The sequence below is a fragment of the Sparus aurata genome, chromosome 14 (assembly GCF_900880675.1).
Source record: "Sparus aurata chromosome 14, fSpaAur1.1, whole genome shotgun sequence".
NCBI classification, from domain to species: Eukaryota; Metazoa; Chordata; class Actinopteri; order Spariformes; family Sparidae; genus Sparus; species Sparus aurata.
Genome location: NC_044200.1, coordinates 1,045,669 through 1,070,073, shown reverse-complemented (window position 1 = coordinate 1,070,073; position 24,405 = coordinate 1,045,669). Strand labels below are relative to the sequence as shown.

The 24,405-nt window shown below is 40.1% G+C and overlaps 1 protein-coding gene across 3 annotated transcripts; it reads right to left on the bottom strand.

Annotated features, from left to right (window-relative positions):
- Positions 1-927: 927 nt before the first annotated feature.
- Positions 928-22,832, bottom strand: tmbim4 (transmembrane BAX inhibitor motif containing 4). 3 transcript variants are annotated; one of them, XM_030440496.1, is made up of 7 exons: positions 22,611-22,831; positions 21,933-22,041; positions 14,329-14,434; positions 13,987-14,020; positions 13,780-13,897; positions 11,393-11,438; positions 928-3,643 (listed from the first exon to the last, which is right to left on the bottom strand). In XM_030440496.1, the coding sequence occupies exons 1-7, from the start codon at positions 22,699-22,701 to the stop codon at positions 3,437-3,439; spliced, it is 711 nt and encodes a 236-aa protein (XP_030296356.1). In that variant the 5' UTR covers positions 22,702-22,831; the 3' UTR covers positions 928-3,436. The 3 variants fall into 3 exon arrangements, with proteins under 3 accessions (XP_030296356.1, XP_030296358.1, XP_030296357.1); XM_030440497.1 differs by having other exon boundaries at positions 3,520-3,654; positions 22,611-22,832; XM_030440498.1 differs by lacking the exon at positions 11,393-11,438 and having other exon boundaries at positions 3,516-3,643; positions 22,611-22,832.
- Between the last annotated feature and the right edge of the window lie 1,573 nt (positions 22,833-24,405).

The following is a 24,405-nucleotide window of genomic DNA, read 5'->3' as shown; positions in this document are numbered from 1 at the left end:
TAGTGAATTTTCATGTTCTGAGTTTTCTCTATTAAAATCTTGTGTAAATATATGCAATAATTACGGTTTACTATGTGCCTGATATGAATATTGATAAATGTATAATTAAGCGTGTTAAAATGTATCTATTGGTGTTATTTAATTTTTTTAAAAATATCATGACACAATGAATGCATTCGTCACTCAGTTGGGTATTACATGAGAGATTATAGAGTTTAGTATCTAGCGGTCACAATGACCACTTATGGCCGTTCTAGTAGTGCTGGAGTTAAGTCCCTTCTAGTGTTAACAAGAAGCATTTTGCTTATGCAAAAAAAAAAAAAAAAAAAATCTGTTTAAACTAGATATCTTGTATTAGGGTTTGTGTCGTTTTTGTTCTACATCGTTTCTTTGTTTGCAGCATTCTGTTGTTGCAGCATTTTGTTGTTGTGTTTTGTGTGTCTTTGGTTCTGCATCGTTTATGTATTTGCAACATTTGGCCAATGCTGCGCGTTTGTCCTTGTCGGCCACCGTATAAGAAGGCTCGACACAATATGAAACTTTGCTCGTAGTATCACCAGGGTCTCTACACATGAACACAAGCATTGAGAACTTTTTATTTTTTTTTCCAGTTTTTGTAGAGACCCTGGTGATACTACGAGCAAAGTTTCATGTTGTGTCGAGACTTCTTAGTGTTTTAAAAATAGCGATTTTGACGCTAGCATAAGAGTGACCCTGTACTCCATTGAAAATTAGCTTGAAAACGAAACTACGGTACATCTTAAAAGTGCCCCTTTCGTCGTAATTATGCTTTTACATGAAGGTTTGACTCATATTCAATCACAAATAAAGCCTCAGTTGCTTTTGGCGAGAGTTTTCACTTTACGAACAGTTTAACGATACACCAGACACCATAAAAGTATGTACAGATACTAATACGCCCAGACATGCATTACAGACATAACTTTATTTAAATTACCATATCATGCCATCTTCTTGCTATTGAACACCAATAACAGATGTAGGACAGAGCGATACTGTAGATGTAGGACATCGGAGGGGTTCAGTGATACTGAGGAGGACAGCTCACTGATGGTATACAAACATTGAAAACAACAATAATTCAGTCAGAGAATAAATTTGCGGAACAAAAGCTCTGAAACCTCCGAAGCCCCATAAGGGACGTGTACTTTTGCGAGATCTCGCAAAACTTTTGTGGGATCTCGCAATGTATTGTCAATGTATTTCCGGGTCAGGGAAACAGAAAACAAAACAAACAAATACAAAAATGGAGCGTGCACACCTGTGGGAGAGGTTTATAGCATTTTACTTTGAGATTGGCCTCAAATTTAAAGACATTACATCGGTGCTTGGCAGTAGACACGTTTTTCTCATAACTGAGAGACATCTCAAGAGACTACTAAACGCAAGGGGACTCTTTCGTCCCAAAGCGTACTCTGACCTTGCAGTCCACGGGTACCGTTGGATGTACACCGAATGTAACCTTATGATTGTTGGACTGGTATAACTTAACATTAGTGCAGGGAAGCAATGAGCGCTGACATTAGTTTAAGCTAGTGTAACATTAACGCTAGCTCCATTTCCCCCTATATTAGTCACTATCTCAGGCTCTGTGTTGTAACGTCCTTGTCTCTTTGCTTACGCATAATGTCCTCTTTTGGGACCTCTCTTGACCACAGGAAATTCTCCAAATCCTCCTCCATGACTCATTCTTGTTGCTGATTCCCAAATGGCCAAGTGACAGCAAGCAACCAGAAAACCCCCAAACCAGTGGACTTGGGCAATTACACTTATAACACAATATTATATACAACACCAAATCCTTAATCAATTGAGAGGCTGTGTAAACAACTAAAACAAAATGTGATTATTTGGTAGGTCCTTTTGACATACACATTAACAGGACAAAATAGTAGCAAGAAAATATATTTAATGTTTTACCTCATCAACCTTTTATTTTTGTGAATTCATATGCTTATTCTGGATTTGCTGCCAGCAACAAGAACATTCCATAGATAAACAGGTTTATTGGTCTCGTAATAGGTGATCGTATTAAGATTGGATATGAAAGCAGCATTCTTGAAAGGCTCTTGTTCACAACCTGGGATTGGGTGAAGTTGACTGCTTTCTGAAACACACTGTCCACAATCCCAATGAAAACTCCAATAGAGCTGAATTGCAATTTATTTTTGACTAAATCTAACATACACTGTCCTGCCTGAAATACTCCTTCAGATTAATCTGCTGGAAAAAGTCTGTTTGGGACCCAAAACGACTCGTAAAAAAAATACTTGGTATTTGGCCTGTACAGCGGCGTTTCACAAGACGTAGCAGTGCACACTTCAGCAAGTTTTGTAACAGCCTCAGCCCGTGCACGTTGTTTTTCAATAAATTGTGCATCTATAAGCATGGGGTATTCTGTGTTGACCATTTTGGTGGATTATCATAACTTTCTGGTGGAAAACTGTTTGGAAAGATAGGTCTTTCGGTGATATAGTATGAAAATGTTCCACTACGGGGTATTTAGAATGATGAGCTGATCAAGTGGATTGTGCATTTGACTTTTGTGTGGGTGTGAGTTTGCATCTCTCATGTACTTAAAATTTAGTTTATTGTCGTTTTACTATTTGACTTGGCTAATGTAGTTCCCAATTTCAGTTGCAGTGTGGTAAGGTTTAGGCAATAGAAATAATTGGTTAGGTTTAGAAAATGGTAGTGGCCTAGATAACAATAATAAGTAAATGTGGTTTCATTTGAAACAGGAGTTGCTATGATTACCAAAATACAAATCACCTCTGGATGAAGTAAAAAATTATGAGACACTCTTCTTGAGCCAATAAAAAGTGAATCCGTGTGTGGCGCAGGACATAGGGCAACGCCCTTGGGCGTCAGATCAAATTTTTAGGTAATCCTTAAAGAAAACATCTGGTGAGCTTCAGTTAGGCTATTTGGGGATGCAATTGGGCTCTATATCAACTCTCTGAACTGTTTCATAACATAACATATTTTGTTTTCAGAACAAAGAGATCTTAATACAACAGCACAATCAGCTACAAACAAAAGCTGGCTGAAATAAAAGCAAGCATGTACATGTACATATAGTACCTGTAAAGCAAGTTCACCAAGCTCAGATTGTATTATTCAATATTTTTTCAACATTGGACTTGCATTTATATGGTGCTTTTCTGGTCTACCTGGTGCGGTGCACCAATCAAAGCACTTTACAACACTTGTCACATCAACTCTTCACGAGCACATTTGTACAGGATAAAGCGCTTCCTAATGAATGCGCCCCATGATATTTCTGTGCTTAGGCACTCAAACATATCCCTAAAGCCGCTTCTAAGGCCATTAACACTCACATGAACGGGGTTTCAAGTGGGGCAATTACGATTGACAACAGCTGAATAGAGCAATTTAAATTGGTATTTGAGCTTCAGTGTTTCTTCATGGAATCAAGGAGACGCAGAATGTGCAGGAAAAGGTTTACAATGTCCAGGTAGAGGTTGATGGAGGCCAGGATGTGTTCCTCAGGGGAGAGCTGCTTCATAAGCAGGTTTGTGTCGTAGATTATGAAACCGCAGAAGATGAGAGCCCCGGCTCCAGCCAGGACCACCTCGGTGCTGTCATTATTGAAGAAGAACTGTAGAGAGACTGGAGTCAGCATGATGCAAGATAATGATGAAGGCATCTCTTTACAACTTCCCTGTTGTGTGTAAAGTGCACAGTGTTTTGGTGTCAGATAAGCCTGGAATCTCATGAATCTAGGAGTGCAGTGGTACGTATCAGTAGAGACATAAAGGTCCAGTCCATAATGCCCCTTAAAGCTGCTTTTCCAGCTGCCATTACACAACAGAAGCCGCAGCAGAAGGCACAATAAATGAAATTAAGAAGACTGGGTACATCCTATTTCACCAAAATTTCCAAATTTTTCCTCAGTTGCATAATTTCCTTGCATCTTAGTCCCTCCTACCAGGGATCTGGGGAGAAATGCGACGATACCAATGAAATCGGGACCTCCTTTTCTCTAAAGCGTCACAGCTTATCCAGCTCTGTTGGCTTTAACAACTTTAGAGACTTGAGATGAATTTTTCCTTACACAGCCCTTTGCCATTAGCTAGGCCTACATTTGCTGTTTAATAACAACACAGAACTAATGATTGCTGGGAAATTTAAATAATAAGTGAGGGATAATGCCCTTCAAGGTGTCCATAATCAGGATCCCATTTTATCCCGCTTATACCATGGTCACTTGTCAAAGAAAATAAATTATATTATAATTATATATATTTTCATGCGTTTTACAATCAAAATATAAACTTTTTCACAAGCCAAAACTTAGTTTCCCTGGTAACGCCTGAGGATTTGACTAATACCTGGTACAATCATTACCCTTGTGTAAGGTTCTTGTGCAACGGAAACGTTCACTTATCCAGTAAATGGAACAGACCTTAGATACGACTTGGCAATGGGAGATATTCTAGTCTGCTCAGCGATGAGCCAGAAAGCTAACGCTATGCTAGCAAGACTCAATAATATTGCGTACGGTTGACAAAGAGTACATATAATTTGACAGGATGTTTAGCAACAAAACTAGCTAGCTAACCAGTCATGTCATTGTCTCCAAATCAATAAAGATTTTCATGAACAAATGATCTACCATGTGTAACATTACTGCAGCACTGAAGTAGAGAGTTGAACAGCAAACAGGATGTGAGATTATTCGCTTAGTGATACAAAGTATCAGTAAATTAAGAGGGGAAGTGTACTTTCTGCAGCTTGTGTCTTACAGTCGCCATCCTGTGGTATTCAGAGGACATGGCACTGAAGGACTGACAGACTGCAGTGTTGATTAGGGCTGCAACTAACGATTATTTTAGTTGTCGACTAATCTATCGATTATTTTTTCGATTAGTCACGATTATTTTGGCAGCATCTGTTTCTACTTTGGTTTTACCTTCGTATTCTCAATACAAATTAAAAACCCATGAAACATGCATTTGAAAACATAATATTTTGAAACAACTGGATTTTTAATATGTCAACTGAACTAATACTAATTATTACAGTTTTTAATTGATTACATATCTTACAAATGAATTATGTTATAAATCATTGCATTAAGTGGAGGTTTACTATTCAGTGTTTTATCCAATTTATATTATTACTGTTTACTGACTTAATATCCTACACATGAATTATTACTGATATCACTGCTGTCAGACAGAAACCTCTTATTTGCAAATTTGACTTATTTCTTTAGAATCATTTTACTGGCCACCCTTCACATCTGTACACATTATTAGCTAATGAATGTAATAAAGAGCTGTCTCAAGCTGGCCTCTTGGCTGATGACACATGGGGCAGCACAACCACACTTGTTGTCATTTGATATCTGTTGCATTTTTAATAACTATGAACTTTAATAAATCACTTTTTGGTTGCACACTAATGGATGAATATGTCTTAAAAATGCAAATTCATTTCAGTTTGATTTGCTTGTAGGTTTGTAGGCTATTTTTTTAAAATAACTCAAAATAATGACTGTATTTCCAGCTACAAAAGGGCAAATCTCTCTCCCCCCTCCATTGTTGTTTTGTCGCTGCTTGGTGTACACGTGAGTTCTCCTCATGCTGAAAACATGACTTTTCGCACACGTGACATCACTCCTCAAGACGCAAGAAAAAGCAAAAATATATATTTTTACTGAGGAAAATGACAGAATAATAGTAACGCACAGTGACTTGAGTCCGGGCCGGGTCGGGCCAGGCCAGGACTCAACGTGCACAGAGTCGGGTCGGGTTTGATGTTTTTGGGCTCGATCTGAGCTCTACTACAGAATCACACATACATTTTATGTCATATATAGAAGATGGGAGGTTACCGCCCGAAAATGTTCCCAAACTTTGGACTTGTTTCGTTTCGCTTTCCTGCTCTCCTCAACATGTTCCGCCATCATTCATATTCTTCTTCTTCTGCGGAACCGTCTTCGTCTTCTATGCCACACTGTGGTGCGCATTCTAGTAGCGGTGCTAAAGCGATTTGATCCGGCTCAAATCTTTTTTTTTTTTTAAATGATGATGAATAATAACAACAATAATAAGCACGACGTGTCGACGCACAAATTTCGTGTCGACAAATTTTTATTGTCGACGTAATCGATTACGTCGACTAATCGTTGCAGCCCTAGTGTTGACAGGCTGATACACCAGCTAGTGCATTAATTTAGAACGGTGAACAGACAATTTTACTGTAACTACTTAGAAGGTGTCCATATATCAGGGATTAATGGACACCCTGCAGCCAATCAGAATCGAGTATTCCCCCAGACCATGGTATAAATGAAGTTTGCACTTCCATGGTTTATGTAATGTTTTCCTCATTGTTGAGATGTATTATTTCACCCACCAGTTGTTCATGTTTATGGTCTGGACCCCCCCAATCCAAGGATTTTCTGCCGTGTCCATGGATATACCTGTGACCCTTGCATCACCGCTGTGATAAAAGCAAACGTGTTTTTTGCAGGTTATAGTGTAATCGGTGATTTAAGTTAGAGGCAACAAACTGTAGTTTAGGCCTACAATTGGAAATTACACTGTGATTAACTTGCATTTACAGATATAAAGATATGATTTCTTTTGCAATTATCCTATGAACCTGAAATGTTTTATCTGCTGTCTGTGTCATAGATTATAATCATCCAGTCCAACATAACATTTTTTTCTTACTGGCCCCCTAGGCCAGTAGATTAGAGTTTTACTGGCCTCATGTGTAATTTTAGTGGCCCAGCCACGAAAAAATGAAAATAGCTGTTCTTTTGAAAAAAAAAAACAGTTTATTTATTGAAATTGTTCCCATTTAATTGTTTAGAGAGTCTGTCCCTGCAAAATTAGTATGATCAGGCAATGGTGGCAAAAAGTAATAGGGGTTTGCATAATAACAAGTATTAAAATTTCAAAATTGAAATCACAACATATTTAATATTTTGAGATGTATCATTTCTCTCACTCCTATAATTCTGTTATCATTTTTCAGGTGACTGATGTTCTGAAAGCACTGTACAATCAGTACCATTATTTCTCCAGAAGTGGAGGGATCAATATACCTGGCTGAACCATCGCGACAGCGTATGTAACGCTGTTACTGTGATGATAAATGACACTTAAATATTGAATCTGTGTCTATAATAACCACACCCTGACATGTAAATGTGACATCTGTCTTGATTCATTTAATTTAACTTAAAATATGGACAACTGACTGCATAATATATGAATCAGAAACAGAAATGCTTTACAGCAGCTCCCATTCAAAGTCAAAAATGTGCAGAAAAATAGAAATAATAATAATCTCTCTATAAAAGCAAGGAATCTCTGTCTGTCTGTCTGTATGTGTGTGTGTATGTGTTCCTCAAATTTCTCTGCGGATCAGGATCAGACTGACCTGAGAGTTTCAACATGGCTGCTGCGTGGTTCAAAGGTGTGCGACTTCGCATTTGTTTGGACTGCAATGATACCGTTAATAAATTATTTCATAAATGCTTCACAAATTCCACGAGCATTGTCCACCGGAGCCACTACAGTCACGTGCGCACCAGCGCCAATCACTGCAGAGCCCACCGCGACCCCCCACCTTAAGAAACAAGCGGATTTATACCTGCAGCAGCGCGAGCTGGACCGGGATTTTGCCAGCAGTTCGGTCCCGTTCTGTTCATTGCATCTAAACTGACTGTTGTGTATTAATGAGATTAAATGAGTTCGGACTGAGTCTGTTCGGGTCTGAGGAGATCCGGAGACGCGCGGACAACAAAGTGGAATCAGATCTGAGGATGTTCGTGTGTAGTTAGCTGCTAGCCGCTAGCCAACCCACACGGCCCACCTCCCGAGGCGACGGACCAGACGCAACGGCACGTCCAAAACCGGACTTAGGGTAAATAATGTCCGCCACGCTTTTTCGCGAACATTGCCGTCACGTTTGCTTTGTGTGTGGTGCAGGAAGAAACGGTAAAAACAGGCTTTTGTCACGAAAGTGTCCAAGCAGCAAGTTTGGTTGTTGAGGAACAGGAAGTTGTGGGAGGGACAGAGGCGCTATACACGGTCGGTGTATAGACAGTGATACTGAGAGTTGAGAGATTTGTGACATTTAGCGTGTTTGGAGTGTATAGTTAGTGTGTTATGTAGTGTTTGGTGTAGTGTGTTTAGTGTGTAGTGGAGTCGGTTTTTTGTTTAAGGAGTCAAAACAATTAGGAGACTGCTTCCTCATTTGGCCATCCATGAAAAAGCTACTTAACCTCCCACTTTTCTATAGGAATAAAATTTTCTTACGGGCACTGCACTAGTAATAATAATAATAATAATAATAATAATAATAATAATAATAATAATAAACTATATATGCTGCATATTTATAATAGAAGCCTACTGCAACTGTACTTTTTTTTTACCATTAAAAGTTATTTTATACATTATCATATTCTATAATGTTCTGTCATAGAGTATATCACTTAATTGCTAACAGAAAAGAAAGCAGCTCACTGCCAGTTGCAGCTTCTTATTGTGATCTGCAGTCTTTGTAAAATGTTTGTCTCCGTGATTGTTATTATTAGTACCCATCAAAAATCACAGTTACATGTCAGGATGTGGTTATTATAGACATATTCAATATCTGTCATGTATCATCACAGTAACAGCGTTACACACATTAGCAGCTGTAAACACATAAAAACATTATAAAACACATCATGTGGTCCCCTTTCAATGCTGGGTGCAGGTGTATATTTTGGTAAATAACTGCCAGTTCCAAATAAATGCTGAGTCTCATTTATTTTGAAAAAACATCAAGGAAGAAGACGTGACCACTGACACTGTTTTGCTTTGAAGGATGCCAGAGAATTCACAGAGAGGCTGGCGAAGTTTATGACATTTTCATCCCGGATTTTTGTGAGGAGGGAATTAAACGCCTGTCCCAAATAAACGCCTGGTCTGTTAAGTGATTGAAACAAATAAACGCCCCGGCTATTATTTGGTATTTTACGTTTGTTCCCACATCATCAGTACGAGCTGAGGCGGGACTTAAGGCAGAACAGCCAATCATCAGCCGGTCAGCCCCAAAGCCGGTGTCATGTTTGAAGCAGCAACAGGAGAGGGAGGGGGAGAGGAGGCAGCTGCAGCAAGCGCAGACTAGAGAAGCCAGAAAAACTGAGCGACTGTAGTGAGGTGTTTGTGAAAACCTGCGGATAAACGGCAGAAAAAGTGTGGGTGTTGAACCCTCTCACCGGGAAAGTGTTCCCCCACGGGTGCGACTCCCCTGACCACGGTCAGCCTTCGCCGGAAACTGCCGACATACTTCACAATACATTACGCCGTCGTGGTGGTTCAGCCAGGTACATTGATCCCTCCACCACAGGAGAAATCCCCTTTTCCTCCTCTCGGACTCGTAGCACTCCTTCGCCAACATTTTTCCGAATCGCTTTCCCGCCTTCACTCTAAGAATTTCCCGCATGCATTCTAGCGAATCACGATTGTCGTACGGGCAGTGACTGGCCAATCAGTGTAATCAGCGATTGGTCCAGGCCAGTGACTGACCAATTGACATGCCCTGCACCTAGTTTTACTGGCCCCGGGCCAGCGGACCTGCGGGCCATAGGTTATGTCGAACCCTGTCTTTGCTACAGTGGCCCTGGGTTCGAATCCCAGCCTGGGGCCCTTTGCTGCATGTCACTCCCCCTCTCAGGCATGTGATTTTTTCGGATTTTTCCGGAAATCCGGATTTTTCGACAGGAAAATGCGACCCTCGTGAATCATGCAAATTCGCTTTTTTTTTTTTGGGTGAGGGAGGGGGACCACCGGACCGCCAGACCGCCATTAACCACCAATAGGTTTTAACAGACCAGGTGTTTATTTGGGCGTGCCCGTTTGCTGATAACTAATTCCTGCATGTTTATCTCAGGCTCCGCGCTAGCCTTCTTCCTGCCTCCAGCAGGCAGCCTGGCCCTGTCGCTGTCCCCCTCAGACAGACACTGAAGCTCCGTTTTATTTTTTCGCCAATCTCTCACTCTCTTGGGGTCGAGAGAGAAACATCTAGCGGCTGCTTCTCCCGAGTTTTCCTCTGCATGGCGATCATCAGTGTGATGACTGACAGAAAGCAAGCATGATACGTGAAAAAGGCGAAGAAAAAAATCGTGCAGTGTCAGTGGTCACGTCTTCTTCCTTGATGTTTTTTTTTTTTTTTTATAAATTAGACTCAGCATTAAATTGGAACTTGTGGTTATTTACCAAAATATACACCTTCACCCGGCGTTTAAAGGGGGACCACATGATGTGTTTTATAATGTGTTTATGTGTTTACAGCTGCTAATGTATGAAACGCGATGAAATGTGATGATACATGACAGTTAAATATTGATTCTGTCTATAATAACCACATCCTGACATGTAACTGTGATTTTTGATAATCTAAGTACTAATAATAGCAATCATGACAAAAAATTAACAAAGACTGCAGACCAAGATAAGAAGCTGCAACTGGCAGTGAACTGCTTTCTTTTCTTTTAGCAGTGAAGTGATGTACTCCATGACAGAACATTATAAAATATGATAATGTAGAAAATAACATTTAATGGTAAAAAAAAGTGCAGTTGCAGTAGACTTCTATTATAAATATGCAGCATATATAGTTTATTATTATTATTATCATTTTTATTACGACTACTATTTTTCTGCATATTCTTGACTTTGAATGGGAGCTGCTGTAAAGCATCTGTTTCTGATTCATATATTATGCAGTCAGTTGTCCAAATTTTAAGTTAAATTAAATGAACTAAGACAGATGTCACATTTACATGTCAGGGTGTAGTTATTATAGACACAGATTCAATATTTAAGTGTCATTTATCATCACATTAACAGCGTTAGGTATATACCAACCCCCGCCCCCCCACGGGTCCCTATAATTTCCTGCTTTTTTATCTTTGTCCAATCACATCCCTGCCCTCTCTCTCTCAACCTGTGTCTCTTACACTGTTCTGTGAAAAGAGCCATATAAAGGCCAATAAAATACTTGAACCAAAAATGGTAACAGACAGTGACCCCTGTAGCGAGGTACCTACCGAGCCATGACATCTTGGTACTGTTACAGCCCTACTCACACCTTCCTGGAGGAACGATGCAGGATTTGTATCAGGCAATAAAAAAAATTGGTAGCAAATTATTGTAGCATGTCTTCGCACATAATGCAATGTGACTACTCCACATACCTAGCCTTAATGCACGCTTCCTCATTTTTATATCTCTTTGCCTTTCACTTATTTTAATGTCTAATGTTTTTTTTTTTTTTCTTTTCTTTTTATTTCTTTCACAAAACAAACACATTAATATCATGCACATTGACTTACCCTCATGAAACTTGCAATTACTAGGATCCACAGGCAGGCAAACAGTCTGGAGGGATAAAACAGATCAGATAACATAATATCCTTTTCATACTGGACACACAAAAAAAACGCCTGACATCTGACTTTTGAATTTAACAGGAAAAAGTACACTCGGACTTCTTTCCAGCTTAAAATTACTATTCAGAAGTTAGGCTCTGATGCTATGAATTTAAGATAAATTACAATGAGTCTAAAGGTATGTGGAGTACTACTGAATATGTGAGGAAATTTAATAAAAACTTAATTGGCTCAGGAGGAAGCTGCATGTAATGTAATAAACTGCCTAAAGTGTTGTCAGTCAGAAGCTAATTTGCACTGTGGGTAATGTGGACACCAGGTTTTGAGAAGCAGTCCACTGGTCTTTTGCATTCCTGTAGGGTTGTTCGGTATACCGGTACTAATTTGGTACCGGGGTACTGAGGCATTTAAAATGGTACTATATTGCATTTCAGGGTTTTCCCTGCCATTATACGGCTTAGGCGCGGCGCCCTAGCATTTTTGCCTCCCGCCTAAGCAGGGTTCTCCCCAGACACCGCTATACTCCGCGCCTCAACCGGATGTCCCCCAGTTGACGGCTAGGAGCTCCCGGCTGACAGCGATGAGCCAAACACCTAATAAAGGCAGCCACACACCGCCCAGACGTCCAACTGCCTTATCCGACCACTCTCCGACCACTCTGTTGCCTCTCGTCTGACCCGTTCAGCACAAAAGTTGCATTGAACACACCGCTTCGATGTTCTGCCAGCTCCACTGTAGCATGTACATTCTGCGCTTGCGCGATATGCAATAAGCGGGTGGCTCTAGTGTTAAAGACGTTGGACTAGAGGTTTATGCACGCAACTCTCTTTACTTTCGATCAAAACAAAACTTAACTATTTCAGACAAAAACAGCTGCATACTAAACATGCAGCAAGGCATTACTAAATGAACACAGATTAATTTGTCCTGAACGGACATAATAACACTCTCGTGCCAGTACTCCAAAAAGCATGAAAACAGGAAATGACGGAACGGAGTGCGTAGAAAACCAATGCGCACACAGTATTCCGCCCCTCCCACACACCGCGCTGATTCGCTAGCACACCGCCAATCAGAGAATCCAACGGCTCAGACGTCCGACGGCCCACCTCCTCAGACTTCGCATGCTCAGTCGGACCCGACAACGTCCGCGCGGCTCCGAAAGCTTCCGATGTACCTGAACACACCAAACATATTTGTTCCCGACCTCGTCCGAGTCTCTCCAAACGCTTCAGATGTCCAACGGTTGGGCCGGTGTGTGGGGGGCTTTAAGGACAAGCACCCAGACCTGCACACTGAGTTCAGGGAACGACAGGTAATTTACTCATGAAAAAAAGCCACATTCAGTGCTAAAAGCAAGCGCCACCCCCCTTCACTCACAAAAATAAAAGATTTTGCTGCTACAGTTGCTAGTTTGTTCTCATTGTTCTAACTTAATACTTTCTATTTATTCACACTGACTATTCTAAAATTGTTTTTTGAGTGCAATAAGAAAATTTTAGTGTTTTGAATCGCTTTTTATTCTATTTATTTTAAAATTGTGTGCAATTTTAAAATTGTGAAAAGCTTGTCTTTGTGGTATTTTATTTTATTTAATGATTAATATGTTATTGTTCTAAGATTTTCTATTAAAATAAAGTAATGACATTTTTTGCATTCTCTTTTTATTTGAAAATGTATCGAAAAGTATCAAAGTATCGAAATACCGGTACCGGTACCGATACCAAAATGTTGGTATTGTGACAGCACTACATTCCTGAAATGTTGTTGGACTCATTATGGAGAGCTTAAAAACAAATCATTAAAAACCCATACTACCTGTTTTGTTCCACATATTCTTCTCCCTTTCTAAAATCAATCATTACCCCACAATGAATTCTAGCCACTAAGTTACCTCACTGGAGGGAGTTTACCAGATTAAATGTAGCTCTCAGCCAGCTGCCTGATCAGTAATGTGCAAGTGCAACTCCTTAACTAGAAGAAGTACTCCTTAACTACTTCCACCAACAGTTTTGACAATTAATGATATGTCTAATTCTTGTGTTCTTGATTAAGAATTAACTTTTTTTTAAACAAGTTCTGATGTCTTTTTGGATGCAGTCTTTTGAGTTAGAATTTGCTGCTTTCTACGGTTTTCTGGCACGTTCGTGACAAAGTACGCGTCACACAAGAAAAAGAATAGAAATGTAAACTCTTCCACAGGCAATGGGACAGCTTAAAAATGCCACAAACCTGATGTGGTGAATTTCTCTGAAATTAAATAATTCAACAGCTTTGATGAAAACACTGTGCAGACTCTCAGCAGTTAGCAGCTGCTTAGACACACTCACCCTGCTCCCATTTTGCTAAAGTCTCTCTTGGACTGGAAGGTGTAGGCTGTCAGTCCGACAAACACAGCACAGGTCAGGAAGAGGGCTTGCAGTACAGTGGAATATTCATAGAAGGTCACTGTAAAGAGAAAAACTCTACAGTCTGGACAATTTGCAAACAGGTTCAAAGAATGATAACGAAAGATTCTTACTTAAAAAAATACTTACAAGCTGTGGCCACAGAAACAGCTTCCAGTAGAGTCTGAAAACAACACACAACATTGGCACTTAAATATTCTGGACCATATTTGTCATTGTTTTGGACTGTTGCACTAATACCAAACCTACATTTGCATTAAGCAAGCATATTAGTCCACTCCTATGTTGATAAGAGTATTAACTTGATAACTTGAAAAATATCACTTTACGGTACATTTAGAACAGATAAAAACGTGCGATTGATATGCAACTAATCACCAAACAGCTCATCTAAATGTTATGTTCCATAACACTTAGCCTGTGAGATAAAACAAGGAACAACTTAATACAATGGAAACAACATAGGCTTACAAACACTAGCAGCAGGTAGAAATTGACTGGATGTTGGTGTCTGTAAATGGCCAGGAAGAGCAGAAGAACCAGGGAGCCAAGAGCCGAAACCAAAACCATTGCAGGACTGAGGGAGAAATCAGATCGTCAAAAAGAACATTTTACTAATGGCAGAAACACATTCATCAGCATTTGAGAAGAAAGTGTGGGCTTTAGATTAAGGGCAGCAAACTTTCAGACAAACATTGCCACCTGCGTCTCTCAACCTTCGATCCTCACCAGCTGCCCCAGGAGGACAGGAAGAAAGTCTGGATGAGAGCCAAGAAAATCCATCTTGGATTTAATAATGCTCCTGACTAATGTCTGGTTGCAAGGAATTTTGTTGTTTTGTCTTTTTTTTACAAAGTCTAGAGCTGAAACGATTACTCAAATAACTTGAATAATTCGATTACAAAAATTGGTCGAAGCAGAATCACTGCCTCAAGGCTTCGTTTAATTCCTATTCCCCGCGTCATGTGGCAGGCTTTGCTCATAAGAGCCAAGAAACTGTCCATAAAAGACAGCGAATGTCCAAAGTTTGGAATCATTTTACACTTAAAAAAGGAGATAACAAAGTGGAATGAGTATACTGCAAAGCAGAACTGGCGTACCATAACAGCATCGATGATGATTCAACAACTGAACCGAAAGCATCCAATTGTTAGCACCAGCTCACACACAAGCTAATGCAAACATTGATGTTAGCTTATTTAACATAGCCTACCATCGCTAGTTAGAACGTATGGTATTTGTAGAGGCTGTAGCCTGAAGTCGGTTTGACTAGATATCATGTTAAGATGTGGAAACTAATTTGTGTTAAATTGCAAGAGAGTAATAGCCTACACCAAATAACTCCTTTCCACACACACACACTCATCTCGTCCCTCTAACTTTCCATCACGCATGCATTCACACACAAACAAACAAACACACACTCTCACTCCCATTTTTAAGTTACCACCACACCATATAGGCCTACTCCAGACATTATTAATAGGTTCATAGTTTTACATGTTATACAAGTTCCACAGTAAGTTGACATTACTGTATTGTTTTTTGTTTCTGCCATGTCAGTTGACACTTCAGTGCAATAAATGGGATTAGTTTTGGGGCCAAGAGTTACAGTTGCAATGAATACCTGTACGTTTTATTCAGGAATAAAAGCCAATTGCTTGGTCTATTTAACAGGCCTATCATTTTCGTAATGCATTATTTGGTATTGTTGTTTAATAATGCAAAATTATTTTTTATTAGATTACACAATTAATCGATGGGATAATTGGTCTAATCGGAATACTGGACTCTAAAATGTTCGATAGCTGCAGCCCTAACAAACTCCGTCTTCTGCTGTAATACCCGATGCTCTTTCTCCAGAGAAGAGCTCATGAACATCAGTGGAACAACTCCAGCTGACTTATTTACAACTTTTCTCTCTTTACAATGGAATTATTGGACATTCAGTCAAAGTTGCACTCACCTTTACTCATGCAGTTAAATGCCTGACAAGAGTAAGACGTGCTAGAGTGCTTGTTTGTCTCCGCAAGCACGGGCACTGGACATCCTATCCTATCCTTCCTATCCAACATGTGCTCTTCACTGTGCATTAAACTTGCAAAGTGCAGCCACTGGTGGGGAAAAAACAGAGACTTTTATCTATCTTCAGATCTGAGTTTCATGGAGATGTGGATGTGTGAATTGAAACCAGACTTTAGGCTGCAGCTGGCAGACTTCCAACTCTTCAGAATGGAACTTTTTGGTGGGATTTGTATATATATCAACAGTGGCTGGTGAGAATGATGGGACAGTGATCCTGCAGCACTGTTCTCCTGTTCTGGAATCATTTTACATTAACTGTAAACCCCTTCTACCCTTCTTACAGTCTATCGCAGGCTAACATGTAGGACATGCAGCATGTGCTCGCCAGCCAGATACTGTGCATGGAGCAGACATACTGCACTATGCAACTCTGACCACATCATGGTCCACTTTAGTGTTGTCACAATAATAGCTGTCCCAAACGATTATTTTTCAGACGATTAATCTAGCGATTATTCTTTCGATTAGTAACCTTACATGACCAATCAAAAGTAACATAGTAACTGTAACTGTCGTTGGTAACTTATATGAGGAAAAAAATACCGCGGTTGTAGGCAGAGCAGCATCTGTCCTCCCGCCTGTCCTACCAACTCTTCATCACTTTTCTGCCCGAAAAACAGCGTCTGTCACCGTCAAAAACCTTTAACTCACTCAAGTAGTTGTGTTGATAGAAATCACCGCGATGATCAGCCCTCCCGACCGAGACTTCAGTGAACTTTCCCCCAGAAAACAGCCTCCATCCCCGCAACTAACAGAGTCATGCAGCAACCTGTTTACTGATGGTGATTATGTAATACTGTAATTTAGCACAAAAAACGTAACTCTTTCACCTTCCAGGATGTTAAGGGGACCAGGTTCTCAATCACTACACATTATAAACGGTCTGTGGGTTTAGATTGACAGGGGGGACACCTGGGAAACACCCCAACATCATCATCATGACCTGTACCGTCACGTCTCTTTAGGAGCGGCAGCGCAGCTTTCTGTGGGAATTACATGGCAGTTCGTCTTTATTCCAGTGGTGTTTCGCTCTGTGTCAGTGACCAACAGCGGAGAATTGACTAACCGCCGCTGTGGCGTTAATGCAGCGTCTCTGTGTGAGAGGGGCTATTCTAAGCCTCCACAGGTTCTAGCACTTCCTGTTTGGGACGACACGTCGACGCAAATTATTCATGTCGACGAATTTATGTCAAGTGAAGACAAGTGTCTTCTCGTTTTATTCATTTGTCTTGTTTGCTCTCAGAGATTATTAAATAACCTGATTTTAACCATGACCATTAAAAGCTCAGTGCCAGTAGTAATAAAAAATTAACAGCACATTAACTACAATTTTATTCAGCATAAAAATAATGAACATAAATGACATTAACTGTAAGTCTGGCAATTCATAAAATAGACAAAACTTTATTCGTCCCACAAAGGGGAAATTTGCAATTTACATTTCATGTTGAAAAAATTCAAACCCTGGATTATTAGCCTGCAAACTACAGTAGTGCACTAAAGTACAACACAAATGACCCAGACCTGGTGGAGGTCTGTGCTCTAATCAGACCATTTTCTAATAATATAAATTACAATATATATTAATTATTGACAAAAATGTACATGCTATGATTATATTACTAGTACTGATTGACTTAAAATAGATAATTAAGTGGTGTTGTTGATCAGCATACTTGTGAACACCAGCGCATGTTCTGGTAAAGTTCATGTTACCAGCGTGAACTTTGTGTTTGCATACGGAGACGTGTGGAACCACATCGGACTGTTAAACAGTTAGCTTTACCCCTGACAGCCTCGTGCAACTCTGATGGTGAAAATAGTTAGCTTGTCAAAACAAAAACCTCACTTGACTTTCATCCGGGGGATATTTAACATTATCTATCGCTAACCTGCAGCTCTTTGAACAGGTCCTAATGTCTGTCAGCTGGAAGTGGCATGAGTGCTCCTGCTGACCGTCCTAGGCTTGCTGAAAAAGCAGACACACAAAGCAAAATATGGAAATATTATGTTGCCGAGAGTAAGGGCAAGTTCCAAGGACACCACAAAGCCCGTCTGTAAACGATGCTTTAAATCCATAATGACCAAGAGAGCCAACACGTCTGTGTCGCTCTGCTCTGTGACTGTCTGTCACTGTGAAACCATGCCCACTCTGGCTGCAGGCAGTGAGGAAGCAGAGAGAAGCTGCATACAGACATGCTGCCCCGCTGTCGCACAAGTTCATAAAGTACCAATACTAATAAAACGTGAAAAAGTATTGTTCTTAAGGACTTTGCACCGCGGGACCTTTCTAGTATCGGTTTACCGTGCAACACTAGTCCACTTGATTACTGCATACAGGCAGAAATTAAGCAGACCAGTGAGGCTTGGGAGGATCTTCAGGCATGCTTGGACTGTACTGACTTGGATGCTTCCAGGTCTGCTACAAACAGTCTGGATGAGTGCACAGAGGCTGTGACGTCATACATCAGCTTCTGTGAGGACTGCGGTATACCATCATGCACCAGGGCGAGTTATAACGATGACAAGCTCTGGTCTACAACTTAACTCATACAGTTAAGGTTAAAGAAGGAGGAAGCATTTAGGAGTGGGGAAAGGGACAGTTTTAGAGTCAAAGCACAGGTTTAGCAAGGTGATGAGAGAAGCTAAATGCCAGTACTCTGAGAAACTCCAAAATCAACTCTCAGCCAATGACCCTTCTGCAACGGTCTGGAGTGGGCTCAGGAAGATAAACTATAAACCTGCAGCCCCCCACTTCATAAATGACTTGTGGTTGGCCAATCAACTGGATAAGTTCTACTGTTGATTTGAAAGATGATGAAGCAGACCTGACACCATCCCCTGTTACACCCTTCATGAGCTCCAGCCCAGGATCTCCACCTTCCCCAACTCAGCAGAAGCCTCAGCTTTTCCACCACTACCCACCTCAGCACCCACCTCCCCATCTTCCAAAGTGACACCTATTTCCATCCTTGTTTTGGATAATGAACCTACTGAGACATAAATGACAAATTCAACTCAGCTGTTTAAGGAGTAGAATCAATTTGCCAAACTGCTTTCATCGTTGTGCGAGTGTATGTCAATTGCTGAGCATAGAAGTATTGTGGATAGGAAACACTATGATGCTAATGGTGAGTAAATCAGCACCTTGAATTACAGCCTCTGTCGCTAGTGTATGAATGTGTGTGTGAATGTGGCTCATGTTGTAAAGTGCTATGAGTAGTCAGCAAACTAGAAAAGCGCTGTGTAAATTTACCATATCTTTTCAAATTATGCAATGAACACCTGTAACAACGTACAGATTTGCATATGGCTATTGATGAGTTTTAATAAGATAATATTATTTGTTCTCGGCTTTTGTGGTACCCACAACGGACTAGGGGTGTATCAATCCACAGATCTGGGTCAGTGTATCCATCCAATATGTTTGATGCAAGTAGAAAACATTGATCCATATCATCAATTTTAAGGTAAGCCTCGCTTTTAGAATTCCTTTGGCATGTCTGTGTCAACCATCTGTGCCATGATGAGGATAATTTATATTAATTACTAGGGCTGTAACGACTGTATCAAAACTGAAATTGCTACACTCAGATCCACGAATCTGTTTCACGATGTGAGAAGGTAGAATCACGACACAACTTCCAGTCCAGATCCAGCCCTATGAGCTATAAGTAACCAATTTCACACAGAGACGCCGCATTAACAACACTTCTCGCCAATTCTCCGCCATTGGTCATTCACACAGAGCGAAGCATCACTTGAGTAAAGACAAACCGCTATGTAATTTACACAGAAAGCCGGCGCTGCGGCTCCTAAAGAGACGTGACGGTACATGTCATGATGATGACGGGGTTGTGTTTCCCTGGTGTCCGCCCTGTCAATCTAAACCCGCAGAAAGGTTATAATCATATGGATGCTGTTATAAGGCCTAAAAATTTTTTTGTTTGGATCCGGTTTCCGACCGACCCGGTCAATTTATGTGCGACCCAAATTATTTTATGAGCTTGAGATGTTATGAGACGGTTCAACACCCACACTTTTTCTGCAGTGTTTCCACGGTTTTGCATAAACGGCTCACTTCAGTCGCTCAGTTTCTCTGGCCGCTCTGTGTCTGCTTTTCTGCGGCTGCCTCCTCTCCCCCCCTTCTCCTGTTGCTGCGTCAAACATGACACTGGCTTTGGGTCTGACCGGCTGATGATCAGCTGTTCTGCCTTAAATCCCACCTCTCTTTCTGTGTTAGATTTATTGTTCAGCTCGTGTTGGTGAGGTGGGAACTAGCTAGGTTCATAGATACCGGCACAGATCCACATAGACAAAGACGCCTCACTGAGCGGGTTGGCCCGCGGCTGCGATACGTTGCCGGAAGCTCTGCCCCGTTAACTGATAAGAGTCAATGGAGTGAACTCGATAAAGCTCCTTCTACAAAGTGCTATTAGTTAATGTCTCATTTACACATTCACACTTGTACGGATATAGTCAGGAAACAGATAGGAAACAAAAACAATGTCTGTAACGTTCTCTGAAGATTATAAACATAAACCCCTCCTTATATGTTCAGTATACAGGTTGGCACCAAACCGGTTATTATGTTTTTATGCGTTTACAGCTGCCAATGTATGTAACACTGTTACTGTGATGATACATGACAGTTAAATATTGAATCTGTGTATAATAAATAAATTATGACATGTAACTGTGATTTTTGATAATTTAAGTACTAATAATAACAATCATGACAAAAAATTTACAAAGTCTGCAGATCAAGATAAGAAGCTGCAACTGGCAGTGAGCAGCTCTCTTTTCTATTAGCAGTGAAGTGATAAACTCCATGACAGAACATTATAAAATATGATAATGTATACAACAATATTTAATGGAAAAATAAAAGTGAAGTTGCAGTAGGCTGCTATCATAAATATGCACCATATATATAGTTTATTATTATCATTATTATTATTATTATTATTATTACTACTACTATTCTTCTGAATATTCTTGACTTTGAATGGGAGCAGCTGTAATGCTGCAATTTCTCATCGTAGATCAATAAAGTATTTCTGTTTCTGATTCATATATTATGCAGTCAGTTGTCCATATTTAGAATTAAATTAAATGAACCAAGACAGATGTCACATTTACATGTTAGGGTGTGGTTATTATAGACACAGATTCAATATTTAAGTGTTATTTATCATCACAGTAACAGCGTTACATACCACCCCCCCCCCCCCCCCCCCCCATTTTTTTTTGTAAAAAACACCACCCCCACATCCATCCCCCGTACTTTTGAAAAGCTTGCTACACCCCTGCCGTAGATCTACCCTGTTTCTGAGCGCTTCGGAATTGCTACAACACTAACCTACGGGGACAATCGTTTTAAACACTTTTTGAGAATCATTCCAAGACCTATCGAACGCAAGTTGGTTCCTAAACAAGACACCACAATGCGTGTTTAACTCAAATAGTGTGGAAAAGCCATATAAAGTTTATATTTCCGCAGGCAGCCACTCACCTGTTTATTTCTGGAAAATCCTTTAGGCTAAGGTGGAGCAGCTGAGATCCCACTATAGCTACAGAAGCGAACACTTTTTTCTTGTTGCTTTGTTTTGTTTACAAAAAGCAACGATCGAGCAGTTCAGACTGGCAGTTCATGTGTAGATGTCATGTCCATATTTATGACTATGTAACAACATAGCAATGGTTGCTTGCATAGCAGCTAGCAGCTTTTTACATATCACTCGCTGCCACTGGAAAAATAAAATAAAAAATAAAATAAAATAAATTCCCTACCTACCCATGACCTCAACTGACAACCAACTGGAACCAAGCTTTTTTTTTTTAGGCCTATTGTGTAGTGATTGAGATCCTGACCCACCTTGTTAGCACTGTTAACTCTATTAGCACTGTGGGGGCCGTGAGGCTTTTGTTTCTTATTTTGACATATTATCATTCACATCTTGGTTAGACAATAATATGACCATCCTCACCTGGCATGAACAAACTCCTTGATGGTATGGGAGAACATGAAGAGGGCAGAGGTGGCTGTGGTTAGAATGATTTGCAGGCTCAGAAGTGTGTACACCTTCCTTAGGAAATCTGATCAACAAAGACAGCAGTAGAGCGACTGAATAACAGTAGCTTAACCATCATCCTTATCTGTTCACTTTTCTCCACCATAGTCAACGAATTGTATGTTTATGTGCGAGAATATACCATCAGCTTGTTTTAACATAACAGATCATTCAATCTGGACCATATGTAACAGGGTAACTGTAAATTGCTCAATGTGTTGCAGTTATGGTAATGTTTTGACCAATATGAGCAGCAGCTCGTTAAAGTAATTGGTAAAAATACAGTTGGGACTTAAAGCCATCAACATCATGTATCAACGCTTTTTATACTACTTGTGTTTAAACCATTTATCAGCGCTAACAACGTTGACACTGCAATGATTAATAGGCTAACATTATTTAGCCAGGCCTATCCCTGCCGGAAAGCAAAGTAATCACAGGCTTTTAACAATGGCTATAAAACAGAATATTGGCTGCAGTCTATGTTATCTTTCTACAGTAACTGCCGCATACTAGTGTTACGATAGCAGCTGACGTGTCGTTAGGCAGGGTGCTTATGCATTAACATTACAACACATACATTACTTGACTTACCCATACGTATCTGGACACTGGCTGAAGCAACATTTGTGCCATAATTGAAGTCGTCTTCAATAGAAGACCTGGGGTATTTTTCACTACTCATCGTTTGACTGTATCGGTTTCTCAATCTGATCTACAAACGGCTGCGGGTTGTGAACAATACGGAAGGACTGACGTGAGTATGCTCTCGACAGGTTTTTCTCTTCTCTCTCTTCTATTGGCTTTTATTGACGGTTGGCAACCAACTTCGTGCATTTACCGCCACCTACTGTACTGGAGTGTGGGAAAAGAGGCGGTCAGAACTAGAAAAATAAATAAATAAATAAACTACTATTCCTTATTTCAGTATTTCATTAAAACACACTCAACCCCTGGGGAAATGTAGTTTGTAAAACTACTGCTAAAAGAATGTAGCTTTAGCAAAGTATACTCAGAGATTAAATTGGGTCGGAGCCCTCCGGAGCTCAGCTCCGCCTCCTCACCTCGTCAGTACAGCCAGCTGGCGCTGAGCTCCCCCTGCTTCAGTGTTTCATTGTAATCATGGGTGTAACTACCATTATATGACTTTTTAAAATCATTAATTTGGATCCCCATCAATACATCAGCCTGTTCACTCAGCGCTGTTTTCAGAGCGCTGTGTCAGAGCTTCATTACTGCATCCGTTCCGCTCGTTTATTGAGATAAATCCTGAACCAATGAAACTCCAGTCCATGTTTTCACTGCTACCGGCTTCTTCTCGCATACCGCGCAACTGCACGCACGCACACACACACACGGTGCTGCTGACGCACAGAAGGTGGATGAAGTAACTGTCAAAATGTTAACTTTGTTGATTTACTGAAACTAAATGTCTGTATTTTTCACCTTTTTGTTTCTGTGATGAAGTCTCTACATAGCTTACAAATTACAGTGTAGATTGATGGTGAAATGTAGGCTTAATAAGTTACCATTATGTGAATGTGAGATATAATCAAGAAGGCCATAAGTTGATAAAATATGTATTACGCTGATGGTGCAAAGTAAATAAATAAATATTTTGAAAGATAATGGCCGCTGAGTGAAGAAGGGCTCCCTCCTTACAAAAGCCAATTTAACAACTGCTTATACTCATTATACTCATTTAACTCAGCGTTAAATAAATCAACATATGGTGTATGTGAAACAAAATATAATAGCCTGCAAAAAAATCACATGCCATAAGAAATATGCCTCTCAACTCGAGAGGAAAAAGTAGGTATGGAGGAATTATTAGTACAAAACGTTTGAGCACCTGTAACAGAGGAACTTGTAGTTGTGTACAGTGATTGTGTATGTGTATCAGTAAATGTGTAGTCACACTCTTTATGAGTTGCGTACTTGTAGATTGTTTTTCTCTCCACAAATACAACACAACACTTTCATATTCACAAATTCTTAATTACAAGTGCACGAATCCTATTTTACAAGTCACAGATTAAAAAACTGACATGCTCACATTTTTGCTCCACTTGTTGTAGTATATTTGGTGCAAAACATATTTGTGCACCTGTAACAGTGGAATTTGTAGTTGTGGACAAAATTTGAATATGTGCAAATGTGAATGTGAACTTCTGCAATATATGCTCAATGTATGTAAAATAATTTCTCACGAAAAAACATGTGTTCTTTTAAAACACAAACACAAATTGCTAAGTACAAGTGCGCGAATCTTCCCCACAAGGCACAGATTCTGTTTCCTTCAACTACAAATCGCACCTGAACTGAGATATGTGGTGCAGAACTATCTGTGCATTCAGTGAACGAGTGCAGTGCCTGTAAGAAAAATGTA